This window comes from Hemibagrus wyckioides, linkage group LG19 (assembly GCF_019097595.1).
Source record: "Hemibagrus wyckioides isolate EC202008001 linkage group LG19, SWU_Hwy_1.0, whole genome shotgun sequence".
Lineage (NCBI taxonomy): Eukaryota > Metazoa > Chordata > Actinopteri > Siluriformes > Bagridae > Hemibagrus > Hemibagrus wyckioides.
In genome coordinates, this window is record NC_080728.1 from 5,315,241 (window position 1) to 5,336,500 (window position 21,260).

The following is a 21,260-nucleotide window of genomic DNA, read 5'->3' on the forward strand; positions in this document are numbered from 1 at the left end:
TGGGATGAGTGTTCAGATAAATCAGTTAATGCAGTATAATAGTGTACTGTGTACACGACTGCTGTCGGAAAACAGTCGGTAGTGTTCATGTAAACACAGGGTCACAGTCACACCAGGTCGTTTGTCTGAAGGACGATTTTAATGCAAAGCGGGTTGCTGTTGCCGTCCTTCCTCTAGCCTGCTGGGTGGCACGACTCTTAACAGCTTTCATCGCCCCTCTACTGTTCCACTTTTTCTTGAACAGCGCCTCATACTTACTTACTTATAACAGACCCAATACTCCACTTTCCCTCCACCTCAGCACTCCTCTTTACCCAAAGCCTTATAGTTAATCTTCTATATGGCTGACTTCCACTGGCTACACACACTGCCTTAAAGTGAGTGGGAGAAGGCAAGGAAGAGCGAAAGAGAGCAAACACTTCAGTGCTGTGTGTGTGTGTGTGTGTGTGTGTGTGTTAATGGCTCTCAGCGGGTGTCTGGCTCACACGTGTGCCACCCGTTTGATCCTCTGCTGGAGGAGCTGGCCTGCAGCTTGGCCCCCTGCGTTTACTTACTCATACACACTGTGTCTCTTTCTCACTCTCACTCTCTCTCTCTCTCTCACACACACACACACACACACACACACACACACGCAAATGCAGGGCTACATTCAAATTAAACATACAAGATGATATGATTGTGATTGGACCAGATAATGTTATATGAGATCCTCACACTCATAAGGCATGTGTAAAATTGTAAAGTATTTCTCCTTGCTCTGGGCTGCTGCAGTGAAACTGTTTTAGGTGAGTTTAAAAGTAAAAGGAACTTTAAATACTTGGCTCTTTGTGATATCCGTACCAGGCTAATTGTTTTCAGCGCTGTGACGCATTTCCGTTTTTTAAATAGTGCTGCTCTCACGTTTCCAGTAGTATTGTTTTACTTTAGCGAGACAGTGACTTGTCCTTAATAACTCCACATCAAAAAGAGTGTCTGTCTTAAAGTACTTAATACAGAACCTTTTCAGTAAACAAATAAAATGTCTAGGGTACCGACGTGTCCCGTTTCAGCTCACGGTGATCCAGTGAGACGACGGTTTGTAAACGTACCTCGCAACTGTTTCACCCAATAGGAAGGTCTGTAGCAGAAAAGTTTCAAGCCAGATTAACGAGACGAAATCCACAGAGGGCCGCGGAGGATCGGCTAAACAGAGGAGTCTCGTTTACCAGGTTTATATGGTTGGTTCTGACATGTTTGGGTAAATAAATCTATGAATGCGTGACTGAGAAAATTGAGTCTGGGATACCTTTTAAAATATTCAGGTTAGCTGAAGCAAACTGGCAGAAAAACAGAAAAATCTGCTCCACAACAGGTCTCCAATCTGGAAGGTATCACTGGGCCGCTTTTAAGTACCGAATACAATGCGTGACTTGTACGAGTTGCTTCTTGTTCATCCTGATCTTTATTGACTCGTGAGATTTGGGGTTAAGTAATGCTCTGTAGAAAGTGATGGTTTACATGCTGCCTAACGCCCTTAACCCAGGTCACTCTTCCATCAATGCTCAGAAAAAAGTCTTCCATATGTTTTGTCATACAGATGAAGCAGATCTGTTGTTTAGAAGCGACGTTTTTGCTTTCTGATCGATCTCTGAATTCTTCCCACTTAGGTAGCTGTTCATCTTATAGATACTCAATAAAAAGTGTGTTGCAAATAACATAAATGAATTGATCTAGCCAAGGGTAGCTCTGAATGAACTGAATGTTCACTGCACAAACAAAGGCAAGAAAGCTGGGGTTAATGGAAGCCTGCCAAGGCATGCAGAGTCTGTACTGGAGATGGTTGGCATTCTGGAGACCCACAAGACATGTGGACATGGTTCTCTAATGTGACCAGATTGAACAACTCTCTATATTTGATATAGATGGGTGGAAACCCATCATAAAAACACAACACACCAGAGTGAAGCCTGGTGGTGGGAGCATCATGCTGTTCAGGTTATTTAGCTAGCTAAAGTTTTACAGGAGGTTAATATAATGTTGAGCCCAACTTTTGTCTTTTGTTGTGCAAAAAGTCAACATTTTTTAATGTTTCTTCATCTTCCACTTGGCATGAATCCTCAGTATTCTGAATTTTTTGACTCAGTCTGCCCAGCCAACAGCAGCTGTTGACTGTCCAGAAGGATTTGTCCTGTTATTGTTTATAATGCGAGGGAATGTTTTTAGTGGCTTTGTGTCTTGGGGCGTGATGGAGAAATCAGAGTAACCAAGAATATTTAAACTCTTAATAACCTTTTCGGTTATTCCTTGTGACTCCCACATGCTCAGAAACCATCTACTGCCCTAAACAGAGCATTGTTCTTATTCTTCCTCTTCTACATCTCCTTTCTTTAGCGATAAAATGCAAGAGTATTGGGCAGTTTTTTTGCCTTTTTGTTGTTTGTTTTTTGTTTTCTGCCCCCTTGTTGACACATTCACATGACGTATAAAGGCAGACACCTCTGTGATGGCCCTCCTACCCCCTCCACCCATCAAATAAACATCACGTACACATTGATATTCATGAGGCATCGATTGGCCGTAGGCTTTCCTGGTGTTTCTTATTATGTGGTGGAAACTTTTATTTAGGTGCCTCAGCTAGCACTTGAACACACTTCAGCACCATCCTCTCGCCAATAACACTAACACAGTGTCTTAATTGCAACCCAGTAACATGTCTTTTTCTATGAACCTTAACTTCTTGTCATCAGTGATACTAAAAAATTAAAACGAAATGTTCACCTCACATCGGTTCTTGTACACGTGAGCTTTCGTCTGAACAGTGTCCAGATTCTCCTTTCGTTATGTAAGAGTTAGCAGACACCCTGAGTTGTAGCGCAGAAATGTTTTAGAAATTGATACGCTATTTTGTCAGATGGACCATTACCGAAGAGTAATGACTTACTCACCGTCTTGTCTTGTCCAGTTAGCCAGTTAGCGTCCCAGCCCACCTTCCTCCTCCACGCCTAGACGTTCGCTCTGCACGCAATAACACTCAGAGCTCCTAGCCTGGTGTATTTTCTCAGCTGTGTGATCAGTGCTGATGCATGAGGTGACCTCCTCTATGGGTCAGCTAAAGAAATTTTGCAGAGATGATTGGTGAAGGATTTTTTTTTTTTTATACCTCCTTTTTTTGGGAGAATTTTTTCCAGAGAAGCATTTTTCCAGTTTATTTATTTTTTCCAGGTGTACAGTTACTGCTCTCTTCTGTGAATTGCAGTGCAATCTTCTATGGACATGGGAGCTGGTTTTGAAAACGGTTGTGGAATAAATTATCTCCATTGGAGGTTGTTGTGTCTGGGTTTTGTGTGATCTGATTGTAAGTGGACTGCAATAGGTACAGGAGTCCAGTGTGTGTCTCAGAAATGCATTGTGGTCCAGTCACCCAAACCACCTTTAGATGTGGGCTGTAGGTGCAGCCTGTTTCACGAGTGGCATCATTCACGTCAGTTGATTGTGTATCTTTATGTCCATCTCGAGGATTAAAAGCAAAACCAAAACCCTTCTGTCTATCTTCTTTCCAAGTTGAACTCTAATGTATAACAGTTTCATGCACTGTGACCTTAAAGAGACCAACAAGTCTATAAAAGTTCCTGCGGTCATTATGATTGTTGTCGTCTCAAACGTCACATTCAGAATTATTTAGTAATCTAAAAATCCAGAATTCTGCTAATCAAAGCTGACCTTACCTTAGGTTTAAGAGGGTTTTTTTTTAAATGGAAGCACTCTCTATAATAGGAAAACTTCTTATATTTGTATTTAGAATGTTTTGCTGAATAAGGTTTAGTGTAGTGTGTAAATATGTGATTTAAGACAAATCTTTAGTTTGAGTTGGGCACGCGGAGTCATGTTGTTCTAAGCTGCCTCCACTATTTATCACACGGATACGACACATTCATTTCTAAGGATGTGCACAAGCGACGTGTGAAAAATGGCCACAGGATACATGTGATGGCCATTTCTTGTGTGCAGAATTAAGAGCAATTATAAATCATACCACATAACATGTATAGTGTTGGAGTCGCAGCCATAGTCTGAAAATACTACACTGAATGACCAGCGTAAACGTGTCTGTTATCGGTGTAATAGCAGTCCCTTCATGCCCTCCAGCAGAAATGTCGTATGAAATCTGATTTCAGACTGGTCATTGGAGTCATGTTTAGGTGTAAACAGATATGTGATCAGATGTTAATTCCAGGTGTGATTAGCTTCATACTTTATAATGTTTCTTGATATTTTGGGACTTGGGATATTTTTGCAGTGACACGGTAAATAGTATCAAAACGTTTACTATTACATTATTTGATGCATCTGGTCATCTTTTATTAATCTAATTTCATGTATCTTGTGCCATTAGTTAAATTCTCCTGAGAGCTGTATCAGGTTAAATAGATATACTGCTGTGAATAGATTCCAGTGTAAGGTGTGTTTCCAGCATGAAAAGCTCATCAGCCTGAGCCCAACTCTCGTCTTTTGTTGCGCAAAAAGTAAATATTTTTTAATGTTTGCCGATCTTCCGCTTACCGTGACTCCTCAGAGCTGACCCGGCATCGAGACTCGATGTGCTGAGCCAACAACAGCTGTCGCGCATCTAGAAGGATTTGTCCTGTTAGTGTTTATAATGCGAGGGGAATGTTTTTAGTGGCTTTGTGTCGAGGGAGGTGAACTTGGCATAACCAAGAATATTTGAACTCTTAATAACCTTTTTGTTGCTTTGTGTCAGTTTGTTTACAACTCCCAGTTGCTCAGGAACCGTCTGCTGCCCTAAATATACATCTGTAGTGTGGATCCTGTGGCTTTAGGCCAGCCAGCTAGAGCAGACATGCACGCTGAAGTGTTTTCCTTCTCCCTGTGGGCATGCAAGGATTGTAGAATTTCATCCTCTCCGGGACAAAATTGCCGTCGCAAGGTACCTGCGGCTGAATGCTGCAAACTTTATTGTGCGCATCACAAAACCTCTCGACAAGAGCTTGTCTTTTATCTACCATCCACCGATTATCTTTCAGCATGACCATGCCTGATGGAGCGGCAGCAGAGTTTGTGCGTCGCTGACCTGCCATGATGCTCATCATGAACAGTTTATAACCCACATAGTGAACTAGCCAGCCTTCAGCTTTCATTAAAGTTGCATTAGGGAAGATTATTATTATTATTATTATTATTTAAGTTTAGTATTAAGTCTGTATCAAACTTCCAATCTATATATCACACAGCTCTGCCCCTTCAGTCTTAAATATCTATAAAATGGCACATCTAATCACACAAACAAGTATTTCAGACCAAAAGTCTGTTTTCTAAGCTGGAGACCTAATGCACTTTTGCTAAGGCAATGACCTCATTTTTTGTTTTGTTGATCATGTTCTACATATTTTACCTGTAAAGGGTGAATGATTTCTTTGCCATAATCTCAGAGCATGCTGCTCAGAGACTGACTATGGGCTGAATGTTTCTCACTTTCCTGTTAATTTCTACAACTAATCCCAGCTCAGCTCAGCTCAGCTAAAAAAAACTCCTTCCAGATTGTCTGGACAAATTCTTAGAAAGTATTTTTGTTCTTTCCCCTAACTTAATTAGCAACAAAAAAAAACCCCTACACACTGTATATAATAAAAAGCTAATAAAATCTCTCCGCAGTTCCCCATCCAATTATAAAATCCCTTTTTTTTCCCCTGTCCTTTACATCATGTTTATTTCATCCCCTGGTCTTTGACAGCCACATGACCACAATCGTGCCTATAGTGGTCCCCTGCGTGGCTGAAGGTAAAAGGTCGAGTGTTCCCCTGTGGCCATGATGTTGATTTATGGTTAGTGGATTTTCAAGTTGCAAGTGTTACACACACACACACACACACACACACACACACACACACGCACACACACACGCAGACGCACTCACAGACGGACGTTTGTGTTCTCTGCAGTGTGTATAGTCTTAACATATAGGCTGTCCAGTACAGCATGTTACAATATGGATGTAGCAATACTCACCCACATGAAATATTTGTTTTAAGCAGATATTATTAGCTCTTTCTGGGATGGTTTTGCTCATTTTTTTTTACTATTTAGATCAAGATTTTGTTTGGTTGTTACGAACGAACCACAGCTGAGATTAGAAATGCATTGCATCCAAACTTTACATCTGAACCTTGACTATTTTCAGCTTGTGTTATTTTAAACTGATTGCTCAAGGAGTGTGTGGCGCTGTATAGACTCCTTCTGCTCTCTTACACACACACACACACACTATAATGTAGGTAATGTAGGCTTTAGCTGCTGCATTACACAACTTCAACAATTCTCTTCTCGTACCCTAGATGTCCAAAACTTTGTGGACACCTGCCATCCAGCTCCAGATTTATTCCCTCTGTGTTTGCTGTTATAATGCGCTCCACTTCTGCGGCTTTCCACTAGATGTTGGAGTGTGGCTGTGGGGATTAGTGATCATTCAGCTAGAGCATTAGTGAGATCAGACACTGATGTTGTCTGAGTGACGAGGTCTGGGGTTCAGTCGGTGTTCCAGTTCATTCCAATTGTGTTCAGTGGGGTTGAGTCGGAGTCAGGGCTCTGTGCAGGACACTCCAGTTCTTCCACTCCAACCTTAACAAACCATGACTTCATGGAGCTCAGGGGCTTTATGCACAGGGGCATTGTCATGCTGGAACAGGGTTTGAGTTCCACTGAAGGGATATTGTAATGTTACAGCAGAGACTTTCTGTTCTGTACAACAGTTTGAGGAAGAACCACTAATGGGTCTAATAGAGCAGTTAATTAATGAATAGTGAATAAACATGTTAATAATTCTGTCAGTTGGACAGACTCAAGAATTTATAAGGCTGTGTGCAGGGCTAGCTGCCAAATTAACTACTAAGAAAGCCACTGAAGGCTCTTCTAATTACAGTCATAGAAGGTGAGGAGATACAGTGAGGCCAGGAGGTAGGTTAAATCCAGATGAGAAGCAGGGTCATCATAGAGGTGAGGATAATAACAGGCTGTTCTCACTGCCAGGATTTGCCGCAGGGTGCCAGGTGCAACACAGAGTGGTAATTTCTTTTAACTAAATCGCCCCTTTTTCCCTTCGTTTAGGTACATGTACTGGACAGACTGGGGGGAGATCCCTAAGATTGAAAGGGCAGGTATGGATGGCACAAATCGAGCCGTGATCATCGATACAGAGATCTACTGGCCCAACGGGCTCACGTTGGACTACACCCAGCAGAAGCTTTACTGGGCCGACGCCAAATACAACTTTATTCATCGCTCCAATCTGGATGGCACAGGGAGGTAAGTCACATGACGTTCAATGACCTTCAAGCCCACATTTAATCGAATTTGTATTTCTTTTCTTTTTTTTTTATATATATTATGAGATGTATGCTTGTGTATTCACTGCTGTGATGTTTGTCACTCTCAGAGAAGTGGTAGTGAAGGGCTCTCTACCACACCCCTTTGCCCTAACGCTGTACGAAGACACGCTCTTCTGGACTGACTGGAACACGCACTCCATCCACTCGTGCCAGAAGCAGAACGGGGAGGAGCACCGTGAGATCCACTCCAACATCTTCTCACCCATGGACATCCACGTCTTCAGCCAAAAGAGACAGCTCATGGGTAAACACTTAGCAGCTTTTGTGGAGTTCTTTACACAGTGAGCTTCCTGAACACACTACTGGAATTTAACAGCAGTCAGTGCTTTTAATAAAAGAAGTGTAATGTAACACAAAGCAGTCTCAAGAGCCATGGCTCACTGTAGCATGTGGGATCTTTTAGCGGCGTCTTTTGAAACAATGCACAAAGCTCTCATGGCTTGTTTGGTAATACAACTCTGCAGAGATGATTATGGCACAGTTACCTTTATGCCTCTCTGCGCCACGGCCGCACAATGGGGGCCCTGTTTGGATTGAATGCAGAGAATTTCTCATGGCTGAGAGAAAAGCCAGGGACATGCTCATAGCACTCGTCAGAGCGATGCTTCTCTCTCTCTCTCTCTCTCTCTCTCTCTCTCTCTCTCTCTTCCCCTCTCTCTCTCTCTCTTCCCCTCTCTCTCTCTTCCCCTCTCTCTCTTCCTCTCTCTCTCTCTCTCTCTCTCACCCCCCCTTTCTCTCTCTCTCTCTCTTCCTTTCTCTCTCTCTCTCTCTCTGTTTGTTCGTTCCCAGGTGCCACATACGCCTTATGAGAAATGCGTTGCTAAATGTTTCCATTACTTCTCTTTACATAATTACGTTCCTGCCAATCCAAGTTTCTGCTTTTTCAAAAAAGTCGGACTTGAAGGGAGTTTCAGGCAACACAGCCCTTTAGTGCTTTGGATATTTGTTCATGATGAGGGGTGATTGGACTTTGTAAGCCAGCTGTATTTGTTTTGAGCTAACTGTGTTTACAGGCACAGGTTTCTCTCAAACACTTGTAAAGCTGCAGCGCTGATTTCTGGAACAAAGAGTAAGCGCTAGCAAGGAATGAGGTATAGAACATACAGAGGGCTTAGACATACCTTCACACACACCTACAACGGTCCTGATGAAGAATTTAGACACTTAGACCTCTGAAGTACTTTTCAAAAATCTAATTTTAAACAGCATGTTTATTATTTTTCAATCTTTAAATGTAACACTCTGTTTATTGGGAGATTGTTTTGTCCAAGTAGTTTTTAAAGCCACTGATCTAGAAATAAGTCCCGTAACTGTGCGTACGGTAGGAATGGCAGGATCAGGTATAAATAGGAATTTCACAAATGTTTGGCTTAAAGATGTGACTGATATGAGAGTTGATCATAGAAACAAGATCTCTCTCATCTGAGACGTTTGTGAAATCACTATGTCTTATTGTTGAGCAAAGCAAAGACTTTTCTGTCAACTAACCTGAATACAGTGGGTATCATTAGGTAGCGTCAATAGGATATAGGATTCTGGAGGCATTGCTCCATGCTTCCCAGTCGGAAATACATTTCAGATGTTTCCCTTCCCGTGCTGAATTAAACAGTTTATGCTCAGCATAGACCACCTCAGGAGAAACGACGTTACCTCATTCAGCTTTACAGGCGATCTATGGGTATATACGTCTGCCTGCAAAGTGTTAACAGCTCACAGGATTGATTTTGCCTTCGCTCACTTAACAGAAAGCCTTGAATGCTTATTCCACCTGTTTAGTTTATAATGCTTTCCTTACTGCGTAATTAAAATGTAGGTCTGTAGTCATTTAAGCTTTGAAAAATTGTTTAAGGTAGCTTGGATAGTGAAGCATAATACGGGTTGATTCAATCCGTTAATTTAATTAGGATTAAAGCAATTAAGCAATTGAAGCTTGGTTAAATAAGTGTTTGGTGGGGTTTGTAAATGTACACTGCAATGTAAATGATGCCTTTGAATATTTTAGAAATGGAGAACCCGTTATCAAGAGCTCCTCTTAATTCAGATACACTTTTGGATATTCCTAAACAAGTTTACAAGGTAACTTGCATGAGGAAAACTAAATGAATTGGCCAAAGTTTCAGTGATAAAGCAAGTAGAAAAAGTTTGCAGATGAAAACTCTCAGATCAAGATGTTCATGTATGTACTGAAGCCGTTATCCCTGCTTGCATTAATCGAGTGTGTTGTGTCCGGTGTTGTCTCACAGACGTGACGAGTCAGTGCTCTGTGAAAAACGGTGGCTGTTCTCACCTGTGCCTGCTTTCTCCGGTGAAGCCGTACTATCAGTGCGCCTGTCCCACCGGCGTGCAGCTGCTGGAGGACAGCAAGACCTGCCGAGATGGTGAGATGATTTCTACATCTGTCTTACACACACACACACACACACACACAGACAGACAAAATACACTGATTTGGCTGTATCGCATTCCAATTAATAAGCTTGTGGGGGAAACAAAGAGCAGAAATCAATGAGTAGTAAGAGTTTTATATTTTTGTTTGACAAAGAACAGAAAAGGAAGGAATTTCTCCAATTCAGCAGCTTTTGCTTTGCCCCACGCTGCATCATGCAGAGATATGAATGATGTTGGTTTAGAGACGTTCCTTTTGTGAGAACTGGGCCGAAATTGTTGCTTTCCTTGCTCTCTTCACAGTCTGCAGCTAAAATTCGGCATCTCCTGTTTTCTTTTGCATTGCTGCCGGGAGTTTGTCTCTTTATATATGATCTTAAATACTCCTACTGCTGTAGAGACTGCCAGTCCTCTTCTCCTGTGTCTGGTTAATGCGGGAAGCCAGAGGTGCATGGTGGAGTCGAACCTGTAGTCTCTATAGCAACATGGCTCATTGCAGATGCATGTCAATCTAATAATGGAGGCCGCTTTCCTCCTTTAACCTCCCCTTTTTAATCTATTTGTATATTTATACAGTAATTTATATAGTATGACCAGCAGATTTTGGTAGATTTGGAAATCACATACCTACTATTACAGCGGTGAGCCTGTCCCCCAGCTGTTTTCTCTATCCAGTGCATTTTGCATTTGTGTTTTTCCTCAAGCCCCTATAATCATACTTGATCCATCAGAAAGTCGCATGCTGCCAGGGGCCTCCCAAGTGACCGGGACAAATTGTTCTGAAAATTTCAAAAGTATTATCATAGAAACTGTCACTTGCTATATATCCATGAGAGCAGTGATTTCATTTGCACATGATTCCATTTTATTTAGAGCCAGTGCAGATTGAAGGCTGGTTTTTGGAGTTGCAGAAAGCATTGGCTTTCAAATAACAGCTCTGCTAAACCGCTAAGCTAGTCCTGGGTAGTATTTCGCGCTGCCGCTCGCTCACAGTGCTGTGCTGTGGTGGCTGAACGCTAGTTATCCTGTTAAATTACAGTTGTTGCGTTTACTTTAGGCATCTTTCTAAAAATATGCGCTTGTTCTTTAGAGAAGGGGTTTGTAGGTAAAACAACAACAGAAAGAAATCCTGGACGCTAGAAAGATCTGGAAGAATATTTGACACTGTAATAATACCATTATTAATAATTCTCCCCTGACTCTTTGTTCAGGAGCAACTAAGCTGCTCCTCCTGGCCCGGCGCACAGACCTGCGACGCATCTCACTGGACACACCTGACTTCACCGACATCGTACTGCATGCTGAAGACATCCGGCACGCCATCGCCATCGATTACGACCCTGTAGACGGCCATGTCTATTGGACTGACGACGAAGTGCACGCGATCCGTCGCTCTCGGTTAGACGGCAGCGACACACAGCTACTCGTCACCTCGCAAGTGAATCACCCAGACGGCATCGCCGTGGACTGGATTGCACGCAACCTTTACTGGACCGACACAGGCACCGACCGCATTGAAGTGACACGTCTCAACGGTACCATGAGGAAGATCTTGATTTCTGAGGAGCTGGATGAGCCTAGAGCGATCGTCCTGGATCCTGTCTCAGGGTGAATCTCTTTATTTGTGTAAAACGAGCATGTTCTGGTCAATAAAGACAGACTGTCTGTGCACCATCGCTCAGGTACATGGTTATACATGTAGTGCTTTTCTATTAGGTTATATTACGGAGTGCAGAGAATCACGCCTTCACTCAAGCAACTTTGCACCTGTAGTGCAGTGGTATTGAGTGCAGTCATCATTTATGAACTCCTGCTCTCTCTCTCTCTCTCTCTCTCTCTCTCTCTCTCTGGCTCTCTTGTTCAGGCTCTCATCTCTCTGTTGCTGAGCAACAGTCTCCATGGCTGCATAGTGCGTCAGGTCATGATGGCTAGCTATAGTGGACAGCTCGCTCTCTCTCTCTCTCTCTCTCTCTCTCTCTCTCTGTCTCTCTCTGTAGAACATACTGTATGTAATTTCAGATGAAATTTTGTTGAGTGATCCAACCATTTGCCTATCCATACTTTTGTAAAGAGTTACATCACTGCTCAGTTGCACATCCTTGTTTCTCTCTCCTCCTGTTCATTTTGTCTTGCAGAGTCTACTCGCATCTAATTTACCTGAAAGCATTTTGTACTGCTTTTTGTTCATAGACTAATTTAATTGCACATCATCCAACAATTCATCTGAATCCCAGTGGTACATTCAGACTGGAGTGATTGATCTCATATTAGATTCTATTCAGTATTTCCACTAATCATTGTGTCTCTGATGGTGTTGTTCCTTTACTAGATACATGTACTGGACCGACTGGGGCGAGATCCCTAAGATTGAGCGTGCTACTCTGGATGGAACCGACCGAGTTGTGATGGTGAACACTTCCCTGGGCTGGCCCAACGGCTTAGCACTCGATTATTCAGAGAGGAAAATCTACTGGGGAGATGCTAAGACTGACAAGATAGAGGTAAGCTGTAGCTGTGTGTGCTGGTGATACTTCAACACAGCAAACTGGTTTAACTGGCCTCAGTTTTCAAGCTGCATACAAACACTGATTTATGTGTAAATTGTTATAAATTAAATAATACATAACAAAAAAGGAAAACTAATAAAGTAAAAGAAAACAGAAATAAACGGTGGCATATAAACAGAACTGCACAGAGCCGTAATGCCTCAGCTGCTGAAAGATTTAGCGTCCAATGATATATGATGCATTATTAAATATTTTCCTTGGTATCGCCATAAGTCAAAATAACATCCACATCTGCCTTTCAGGCTTTACCCTGATTGTTCATTTCATGCTCCCAGCTGTCTTTGCACTCAACCGTTTATGGAGTTTTTTTGGGTTTCACTAAATGCCAATGAGCTGTGTCGGATTTGTTCTTTGCCCTTTATGGCTGACCAACAAATGCACACGAGTGCAAAGACGATCATCATTTTCTGAAACTTTACACAGCTTTATTGAACGATGGATAAATGAAGCCCTTTGGTGCCTCAGGGTCATGTAAATAAGGCAGAAATTCATGTTTCTCTACATTTAGAGAAGAGCAGTGTACTCTGTGAGAGAGAGAGAGAGAGAGAGAGAGAGAGAACAGAGATAAAAATGCTATCTTGTGCATTTTTGCTATGAGATGTATAGTCATTGTGCATGAAAGAGCAACATAAAAGATTCACTAGCTTTTTAATTTTTAGATCTCCACTCCACTGTTCTAATGCGTTATTGATCCATGGCATAACAAACAGCGCTGCCTTGCTAACATGTTCATCTTAACTTATTTTTAGCAAACTCCGGCGTAGGCCGAAATAATATTACTTCAAAGTAGCCAGAAAAGCTTCCTAATGCTAACACAGCTGCTTGAAAGGCTGAAAAGAAACATGAGCAGCCTCTTGATCAGGTTTAATCATCTCATTAAGCCAAGTGATTGACATCGCTCCTAACCAATCACAGACCTTTTCTGGGACTGGTCTGAAGAGTCTACTCAAGACCATTACATTTACCTAAGCTTGGATGTCCACTTTATTTTGTTTTTATATGTGGCTTTTTGTAGGCTTTATATGTGCTTTTAATCAGGAAAACTGTGTCATAAGAACAGTGTTGGTGTATTCAGGACCTAGCTTGGGATTGTTAAGGCAACAGTTTCACACTTCCACACAATAGATGGTGAATTTGGCATGTTGCTTAAGCCACAGATCCCAATTCAACACTTCACAAACCAATTTTATATCGGAGTTTCTCATTGAGTGGGGGAGAGGAAAAAAATAAAACGAACACTGTTTACAAATGTCTGGGTGCAAATATACAAGCTATATTGATTAATTGAACAGCCCATGCATTTTCTGATTAGAGATGGTAGATGGGTGTGAGACGCGACACTGATGATGCAAAGGATGTGTTTTTGTGAAGCAGGGGGTCTTTTGTGCTTTGCCACTGTCTGGCAGCCTGCAGCGGTCCTACCCCATGCTGGGAGCACTGCTGCTGGCTTTGTCACAGCACCAGGAAGCTGACGTCGTCCCGTGCGGAGCTAGGAATTCACTTTCCTATTGTGTTAGCTCATTATAATTTGTGGGCTAGATTTAGCTTTGAGTTTGGTTTCTTCTTGATCTGAACTGCTCTGCTGCTCGACAGAAAGCAATTTTAAGCCTGGCAAGGTTGTGCTCGAGCTTCCCTCTGCCTGCCCACATGAAATTCAGCAGAGTTATTTCACATGGTTAATGGGAAGCCTGTAAATGTACCCCGGCAGAAAAACGGCCCCGCTTCTTGAATTACAAACCCGAGCCGTTCGCTCGGAGCCTGTAATAATGAAATGCAGCTTGTCGTGCTGTAGGTTGCCGCTGCCCAGCATGAAGCCGGTCCTGCTCCGTTTTGCTCGTGCCAATCCAAACTAATCTAAATGATTAGTCTCTGTTCACGTTTGTCGGTTTGGATGGCACGGCTCTCCTGCCCTCAAGTGGCCAAGTCTAAATCCTCTAACCTTACACCTCCGAGCCCCACATCATAGCCCCCCTGCTGTTCGGAAATCCGATAGTAAAAGTTTGGCGCTTCGTGAGGTGTCAACAGACTGGCAGCAGACAAAATGGAGATTTGCCAGACTGCTTAGGCCATGCCCACATGGGTGAGGTGCTGCTGTAGGTCTCTTCACACAAGCTGGCTTAGAAAAAATATAAGTGATATAAATTATACTGACCTATTTATAGATATTTCTAGAGATTTCTGTTAGTAGAGTATAAATATAGCTGTTTACACTTTTTAATAATCCCTGACACACACACACACACACACACACACACACACAAACAACAAAATCATATAAAATTAATCCAAGAAATTCTCTGTTTACAATAAATACAAGAAATTCAGAAACATTTCAGTATTATGGTTATTCAGGCATTTGATGGCCCAGATGTTGATACTGAACATTGCCGGTACAGATACGCAAAATGCAGTCCACCTTTTTTTTTTTGTCCACATTTTTCTCTAAGATCCAGCTCCAGTATCATGTAAATAAACTGATCTCGTGATACCCCTGAATTCTCACGTCAGCAGTGTTTCAGGTGTGGTGGGTGTAATTATTGGGAGAATGTATCGATAACCTTAGCTAACAAACCTGTTTCCCCAGATGTGCAGAAGGCAACGGTTATAAAAATAAAAAAGTGTGACCGTTACTTATTAAGCAGCTCCTCGTCCAGAGAGTCCTTTTCTTGATTTCGTTTGTATCACAGCATGATGTAAAAGAAACGGATTTCTGTAACATAAAGTCACATGGCAGACAAAGCTGATTCACTGAAGAGGAATGGATACAGAAATGAAGTCCTAGGCTATAACTACTAGCATTTCCTGTTAAAGTTTCCAGTGCACTGTCTGTCTGACTGTTACCTAAATTCTACCATTTTCACTTGTTTTAGTTTACATGAACAGATCATTGCTGTGTCTCCGCTGATGGTTCACTTGTTTAGAAATGTTACATAAGAGAGTAACGACCCAGACCTGAGTATGAATTGCACTCTGTACCTTCCATGCCAGAGCAAACAAACCCAACCTGGTGCAGTGCTGATTCCTGAGCTTTAGAGTTGATTTGATTAGAGCGTTAGCGCGACGGTGAAACATGTCACTGACACTGACCATAGCTTTTGTACCTGTTCAGAGGATTGAAAGTCTGAGTGTGTTGGGGGTGTGAGAAGGGGAGAGGAGCCCAGGCTAGCACGTCTCTGCTCGGAAAGGCGGCGTTTTGCGGCTTCAGCCCACATCTGGTTCCGATTGTGGCCTCTACTCCATCTGCGGTCTGCACTATTTAGAATAGCCCCAGAATCTGAAACCAACACCACACTGTGGTCACAACTCCCAAACCACTGGAGACCTTTTGGCTGATGCCATCGAACTCAGGATGGAAACTCCATTTTATATGCACATTAGTAGAGGGAGAAAGCAGAAAATGTAATATGCAGAAAGCCAGCTGGCGTACGCTTCATGGGTTTTGCTTTTGTATCTTTTCAGTACGTTCGAATTTTTAGGATTGTTTTAACCAATTTGAATATATTAGTTGCATATGAACTTAAGAGAGAAACAAAAATGCAGTTAGTTTTGGTTGGGTGAGGATGTCTGAGTGTAGTATTTCTGAAGCCTGAAGTCCTGGCAGCGTAACTGGCTTGTGGCGAGGGGGACCGTGATTCCCACAGAAGCCACAGAGATGATTTCTGTCCTATAGGCCAACATTTTTGTTCAAATTAAAACATCTGATAGGAGAAGGTCTTATTGTATTGGATCTGTGGGAGGAAATAGAAAGCTGTTGAGTCATTTTAAGTCATTTCTGGAATTTGTAGTCCCTTCCCTTTTTTTTTTTGCTCCTTAAAAAAAGCAGGAATACGTGTCTTCTGTAGATATGTGTTTGGATTAGATGAGAGAAGGTAAACACAAGCTGTGGAATTCAAAGGAAGTAAAAACACTGCCGCTTTACAGGCAATGCTCCCTGACACGCACACTCTCTCTAAGGTACTACATGTGCACACTGTTGTGATTCACAACAGAGGGAATGTGGTGGCCATGTGCACAGCTGCTTGTATGTCCGGCTGCTGCAAATTAATACAGGGTAGTTGGCTTGTTAGACTTCCAGAGAGCTATCGTTTGATTCAGTGCACCTGCACGCCTCAGTAATGTATTCATTTGTACATAACTTGCTGTTAAGAGTCATGCAGGTCTGGAAAAACAAAACCTCTAAACTCTTTTCTTTCTCTATGTGTCTGTCTCAGATGATGAACATGGATGGAACTGGGCGCAGGATCTTAGTTGAGGACAAACTTCCACACATATTCGGCTTCACCCTCCTGGGTGACTATGTTTACTGGACAGACTGGCAGAGGCGGAGCATCGAGCGTGTGCACAAACGCACCGCTGAACGGGAAGTCATCATTGACCAACTGCCTGACCTCATGGGACTGAAGGCCACCTATGTCCACCAGGCTTTCGGTGAGTGGGATGCCTCATATCTCCGTTTGACCGACACATGTTTACAAAGTAACTAAACAGGTTAACAGTCCGTGTTGAAGCGTTGAAGTGCTGACATAGCATGACATACACAAGTACGTACATAGATGAGTATTAAGAAGAGTGGGAATGAGGATGCAGGTGTGTTTTGAATGCTTGCGATAGCCAGTTCTCACACTCGTGTTCTCTGTTCTCTCTCTCAGGTACAAATGCATGTGCTGATAACAACGGTGGCTGCAGTCACCTGTGCCTGTACAGGCCGCAGGGTGTGTCGTGCGCGTGTCCCATCGGCCTGGAGCTCATGAGCGATATGAGCACGTGCATTGTGCCGGAAGCCTTCCTGCTCTTCTCACGTCACACTGACATCCGCCGTATCTCCCTCGAAACCAATAACAACAACGTAGCCATCCCGCTCACCGGTGTCAAGGAGGCTTCAGCACTCGACTTCGACGTTACTGATAATCGCATCTACTGGACCGATATCACACTAAAGGTGAGGGGAAGGAGGGAAATTGTGTACCTACACACACACACACACACACACACCCTAACCTGCTGTTCTTCTTGGCTGCCTGGCTGCCTAAAGCATGGCTCAGTAATGGACTCCCCAGAGATACCAGTTTGGAAATAATTGATAGCCTGGTTTTTACACTCTCTCTCTATCTATCTCTCTCTCTCGCATTATGTTCTTTCTACTTTATCTGTTTCAGTCTCTCTCACTCATATCCATAGTCTTTTGTATTACTTTTATTTTATCTTTTGCCAATTTGTCAGAATTTGGTGCATATGTAGTATTCACCTCTGAATACCTCAACTGCTGGTGTAAAAGCACAGACTGTTCCAGGTGGTAGTTTGTGGGTAGTTAGTATAGCCTGGTATGTCCAAAAAAAATCATTTGACGTAGTAGGCTTTGACATTACTTTTATATTTATACTTCTTATATATGTCACTTTTGCATATATTATTTGCAAAAAATCTGGTTCCTGGTTCCTGGTTTACTGGTTCTATAACTAGATTTCTGTGTCTGGTATTTTTTTCTCCCAGTCCTTCATTGTTTTAACAGGTTAACTACAAAAAAACCCTCACCATTTTTCAACCACATCAGTGTCATTAATGAGAAATCCCATGTAGATGTAGTAAAGACAGCCACAAATGTGGACCTCAGAATGCAGTGTAGCTATAAAACACACTTGAGTTACACATGAGAAAGTGTGAGAACTGTATAGACCTAATGATTAAAGTGCCGCTGCACTGGTCCTTTTGGATAGAGTCCATGCAGCAGTTGATTCCAGCTGGAACCACCATCAGTAGGTGGTTGAATGGTATTGTGGGTAATGTAGGAATCCTCTAATCAAAGTGAAAATAGGCAGGCATGACAATAAAAAGAAGTTAAATTAAAAGAAATCTACTCCAAGGTTCGTTATATTTTCATTTTGGGTGCCATTCACACATCAATTCTAAATATTGGTCTGCAAGTCCTCTTCTATGTCATCATGGTTTTATGCTTTGTCTTTTCCTTCTCACACTAAATAGACCATCAGTCGAGCATTCATGAATGGCAGTGCCCTGGAGCATGTGGTCGAGTTTGGTCTGGATTACCCAGAGGGCATGGCGGTGGACTGGCTGGGAAAGAACCTGTATTGGGCTGACACTGGCACAAACCGCATTGAGGTGGCAAAGCTGGATGGCCAGCACAGGCAGGTCCTTGTGTGGAAAGACCTGGACAGTCCACGAGCTCTAGCACTGGACCCTGCTGAAGGGTAAGGCAGACATTGTGCAGCCAGAGTATGAATATATCCAGAAATACAATCATAAACCAGCAGAACAGCTTCAGTGTGTCTTGGTTCTCAGGAACTGTACTGGATGAATAAAACACAGGTCATTCCAAAGATATTTCCCCACTTGTATTTTAATACTGGTTTTACAGCAGAATATAAATATTTCATCAAAGTATAAAGGTGTGATTAAATAACTAGGAATAACTTTGTAATGATTTGGAGTTGCAGTAGAATGCTTCCTACAGCATCTGAGAGCCACTTTGTGACATCTTAATATATTTACATTTGTATAAACTATATACTGCCTTTCAGAAGCACAGTATAGTAATGACCAAAGTGTCCAATACTAATTCTCAATTTTGCTCAGTTTCATGTACTGGACCGAATGGGGTGGGAGACCCAAGATTGACCGTGCAGCCATGGACGGCACCGGTCGCATCACACTGGTGCCCAACGTGGGTCGTGCTAATGGGCTCACCATTGACTATGCTGAGAGACGGCTCTACTGGACTGACCTGGACACCACGCTTATTGAATCTTCCAACATGCTCGGTGAGAGCCATCTTTAGTTCACTGTAAACATTTGTGATCTGGTATGAAGAATTGTAAAATTGTGAAGTGTAAAATTTCCAATCACATTTCTGATATTTTAGTGCTTTAGGTTATACAGACTGGTACGTTAATAGGGTTTAGAAATAGTGTGAATTAAAATGGCTCAGCAGGCACTGACATGTTAGGGATCTCAGGTTTTTATACACAAATGTCTTTATACACAAATCAGGCCCTCAGTGAAGGATGAGAACATTTTGTCAGGTCTTACCCGGGATAGATGTGTTTTGTTTAGGGTTTGCCGCAGCCTTTAATCCATAATTTTCTGTTTTGAATAATTTTGTTAAATATGCTCCTTTTTGCTTTCTATTTTTTTCTAAATACACTGCTCCTGCTTAAGGTCTTGAGCGTGAGGTGATCGCCGATGACTTGCCCCACCCTTTTGGTCTCACGCAATACCAAGACTACATTTACTGGACGGACTGGAGCCAGCGCAGCATCGAGCGTGCTAACAAAACCAGCGGGCAGAACCGCACGCTCATCCAGGGCCATCTGGACTACGTCATGGACATCCTGGTGTTCCACTCGTCACGTCAGGGAGGCTGGAACGCCTGCGCCTCTACCAACGGTCACTGCTCGCACCTGTGCCTGGCCGTGCCAGTCAGCAGTTACGTGTGTGGCTGCCCGGCGCATTACTCACTTAATGATGACAACAAGACCTGCAGTGGTGAGCTATATACCAACACTTTTATGCACACACTCACACATTCACATATTTCTATAAGGTTTCACCCAGTCCTGAGAGGACAGATGTCGAAATCTGTATGTCTAGCCGTGCCAGAGCATTCAAGAAAGACTTATTTTAAGCATGGTTAGAAGAATGGCTTGAAAGCTTGGTTTAGGTCTGTTGTCAAAAAAATCCTAAAGCAATTTTAGTCCTGATTAACTCGTATATGAATAAACCAAAAGTGTAGTTATGGGCGGCCAGTTCTTTCATTGCCATGCTTGCATTGTACAAGTTTCATATTTATGGAAACATGCATTTTCTGTGTTCTACACACAATCCCCTTTATAAATCTGAGCCAGGGTGAAATCGAGCACACATGCACAAGCCTCATTGTGGCTTAGGGATGTCTAAGTCAGTGGTTCTGGAGTACTTTTTTTAGATAATGTTCCTGAAATAAATGCATACTGAGGGGGTCTGTAGAATTTATTTGTTTTGTTTTTTTAAAAAAATTATTTCTGAACTTTCTACTAATAGAACACTTTAGGTCTGAGTTGGTGCTTGGACTCCTAAATATGAACAGCTTTGGTAAAGTGGATTGTGATCTCCACCACTAACAAAATCAGAATGCAGCTATGCCTTACAGTCTCCTGGGGGCCACCAGAGCTGGCTTTGAGAACCACTTAGGAGTGACTCCAGACCAATCAGATAAATATACTTTTTACTGAAATTCCCCAAAGTTGTTTGTATCTGTACAGATGTAATCAGGATTGTGTGATTTCTACCTGATGATCTCTCTAATGCAGGAGAATATATCTCGAAGCGGGTGCTGATTAGCAATCAAATTCAGCTCATTGTAATCAACCAAAAATTTCTGGCCTTAAAAAACACAGTTTTTTGCACAGCACTGGCAATAAAATCATCAGCATGTGTGTACTGTATGCACACACAAGAGGCAGTATGCAGTGTGTGCACTCCCATGTAAAATCTGCTATTTATAAATCCAGATGTGTTCACTCGTTTAACAACTCGTTTTGTCTATACGGACCGCTTAGAGCACGGGTCTTGTGTGTTCATACTCCTTCCTGTTGGTTTTGATAGCTGTGTGAGGCTGTGCGAGGTTCGAGGCAGCCCTGAAGAGATCAAGTTTTGGGGAGTGTACAGCCCTGGAGCTGAGCGAGGCCTTCTGAGAGGGGGAACTTTCAGCTGCAGGCTCGCGCTGAGCTTTATAAAGCTTTCTCGGTCGCCTAAGCCACTGCCAAGTTGGCAGGCAGTGAGAAACCAAAGCCTGGTTTAAGCCGTCCTCAGCTCCCTTGCCATGTCTGACATAGTAAAACACTCCAGACTCATGCTGAGGCTCACCCGGGGGAGGCTCAGGAGGCACGGCGTGCACGCTTTTGTCTGTGCCTAAGAGGGGTGTGTGTGTGCC

General features: G+C 42.7%; 1 protein-coding gene across 1 annotated transcript in view; it reads left to right on the forward strand.

The window, feature by feature from the left end:
• The window catches only part of lrp6 (low density lipoprotein receptor-related protein 6), a 47,378-nt gene that overhangs the window by 14,407 nt on the left and 11,711 nt on the right, over positions 1 to 21,260 (forward strand). Inside the window, exons 3-12 of the mRNA XM_058417391.1 lie at positions 7,102 to 7,299; positions 7,430 to 7,626; positions 9,626 to 9,760; positions 10,979 to 11,375; positions 12,097 to 12,268; positions 16,546 to 16,762; positions 16,984 to 17,273; positions 18,314 to 18,540; positions 18,926 to 19,110; positions 19,508 to 19,834. Of these exons, the coding sequence (XP_058273374.1) occupies positions 7,102 to 7,299; positions 7,430 to 7,626; positions 9,626 to 9,760; positions 10,979 to 11,375; positions 12,097 to 12,268; positions 16,546 to 16,762; positions 16,984 to 17,273; positions 18,314 to 18,540; positions 18,926 to 19,110; positions 19,508 to 19,834 (2,345 nt within the window). The remainder of the gene's footprint in view (positions 1 to 7,101; positions 7,300 to 7,429; positions 7,627 to 9,625; positions 9,761 to 10,978; positions 11,376 to 12,096; positions 12,269 to 16,545; positions 16,763 to 16,983; positions 17,274 to 18,313; positions 18,541 to 18,925; positions 19,111 to 19,507; positions 19,835 to 21,260) is intronic.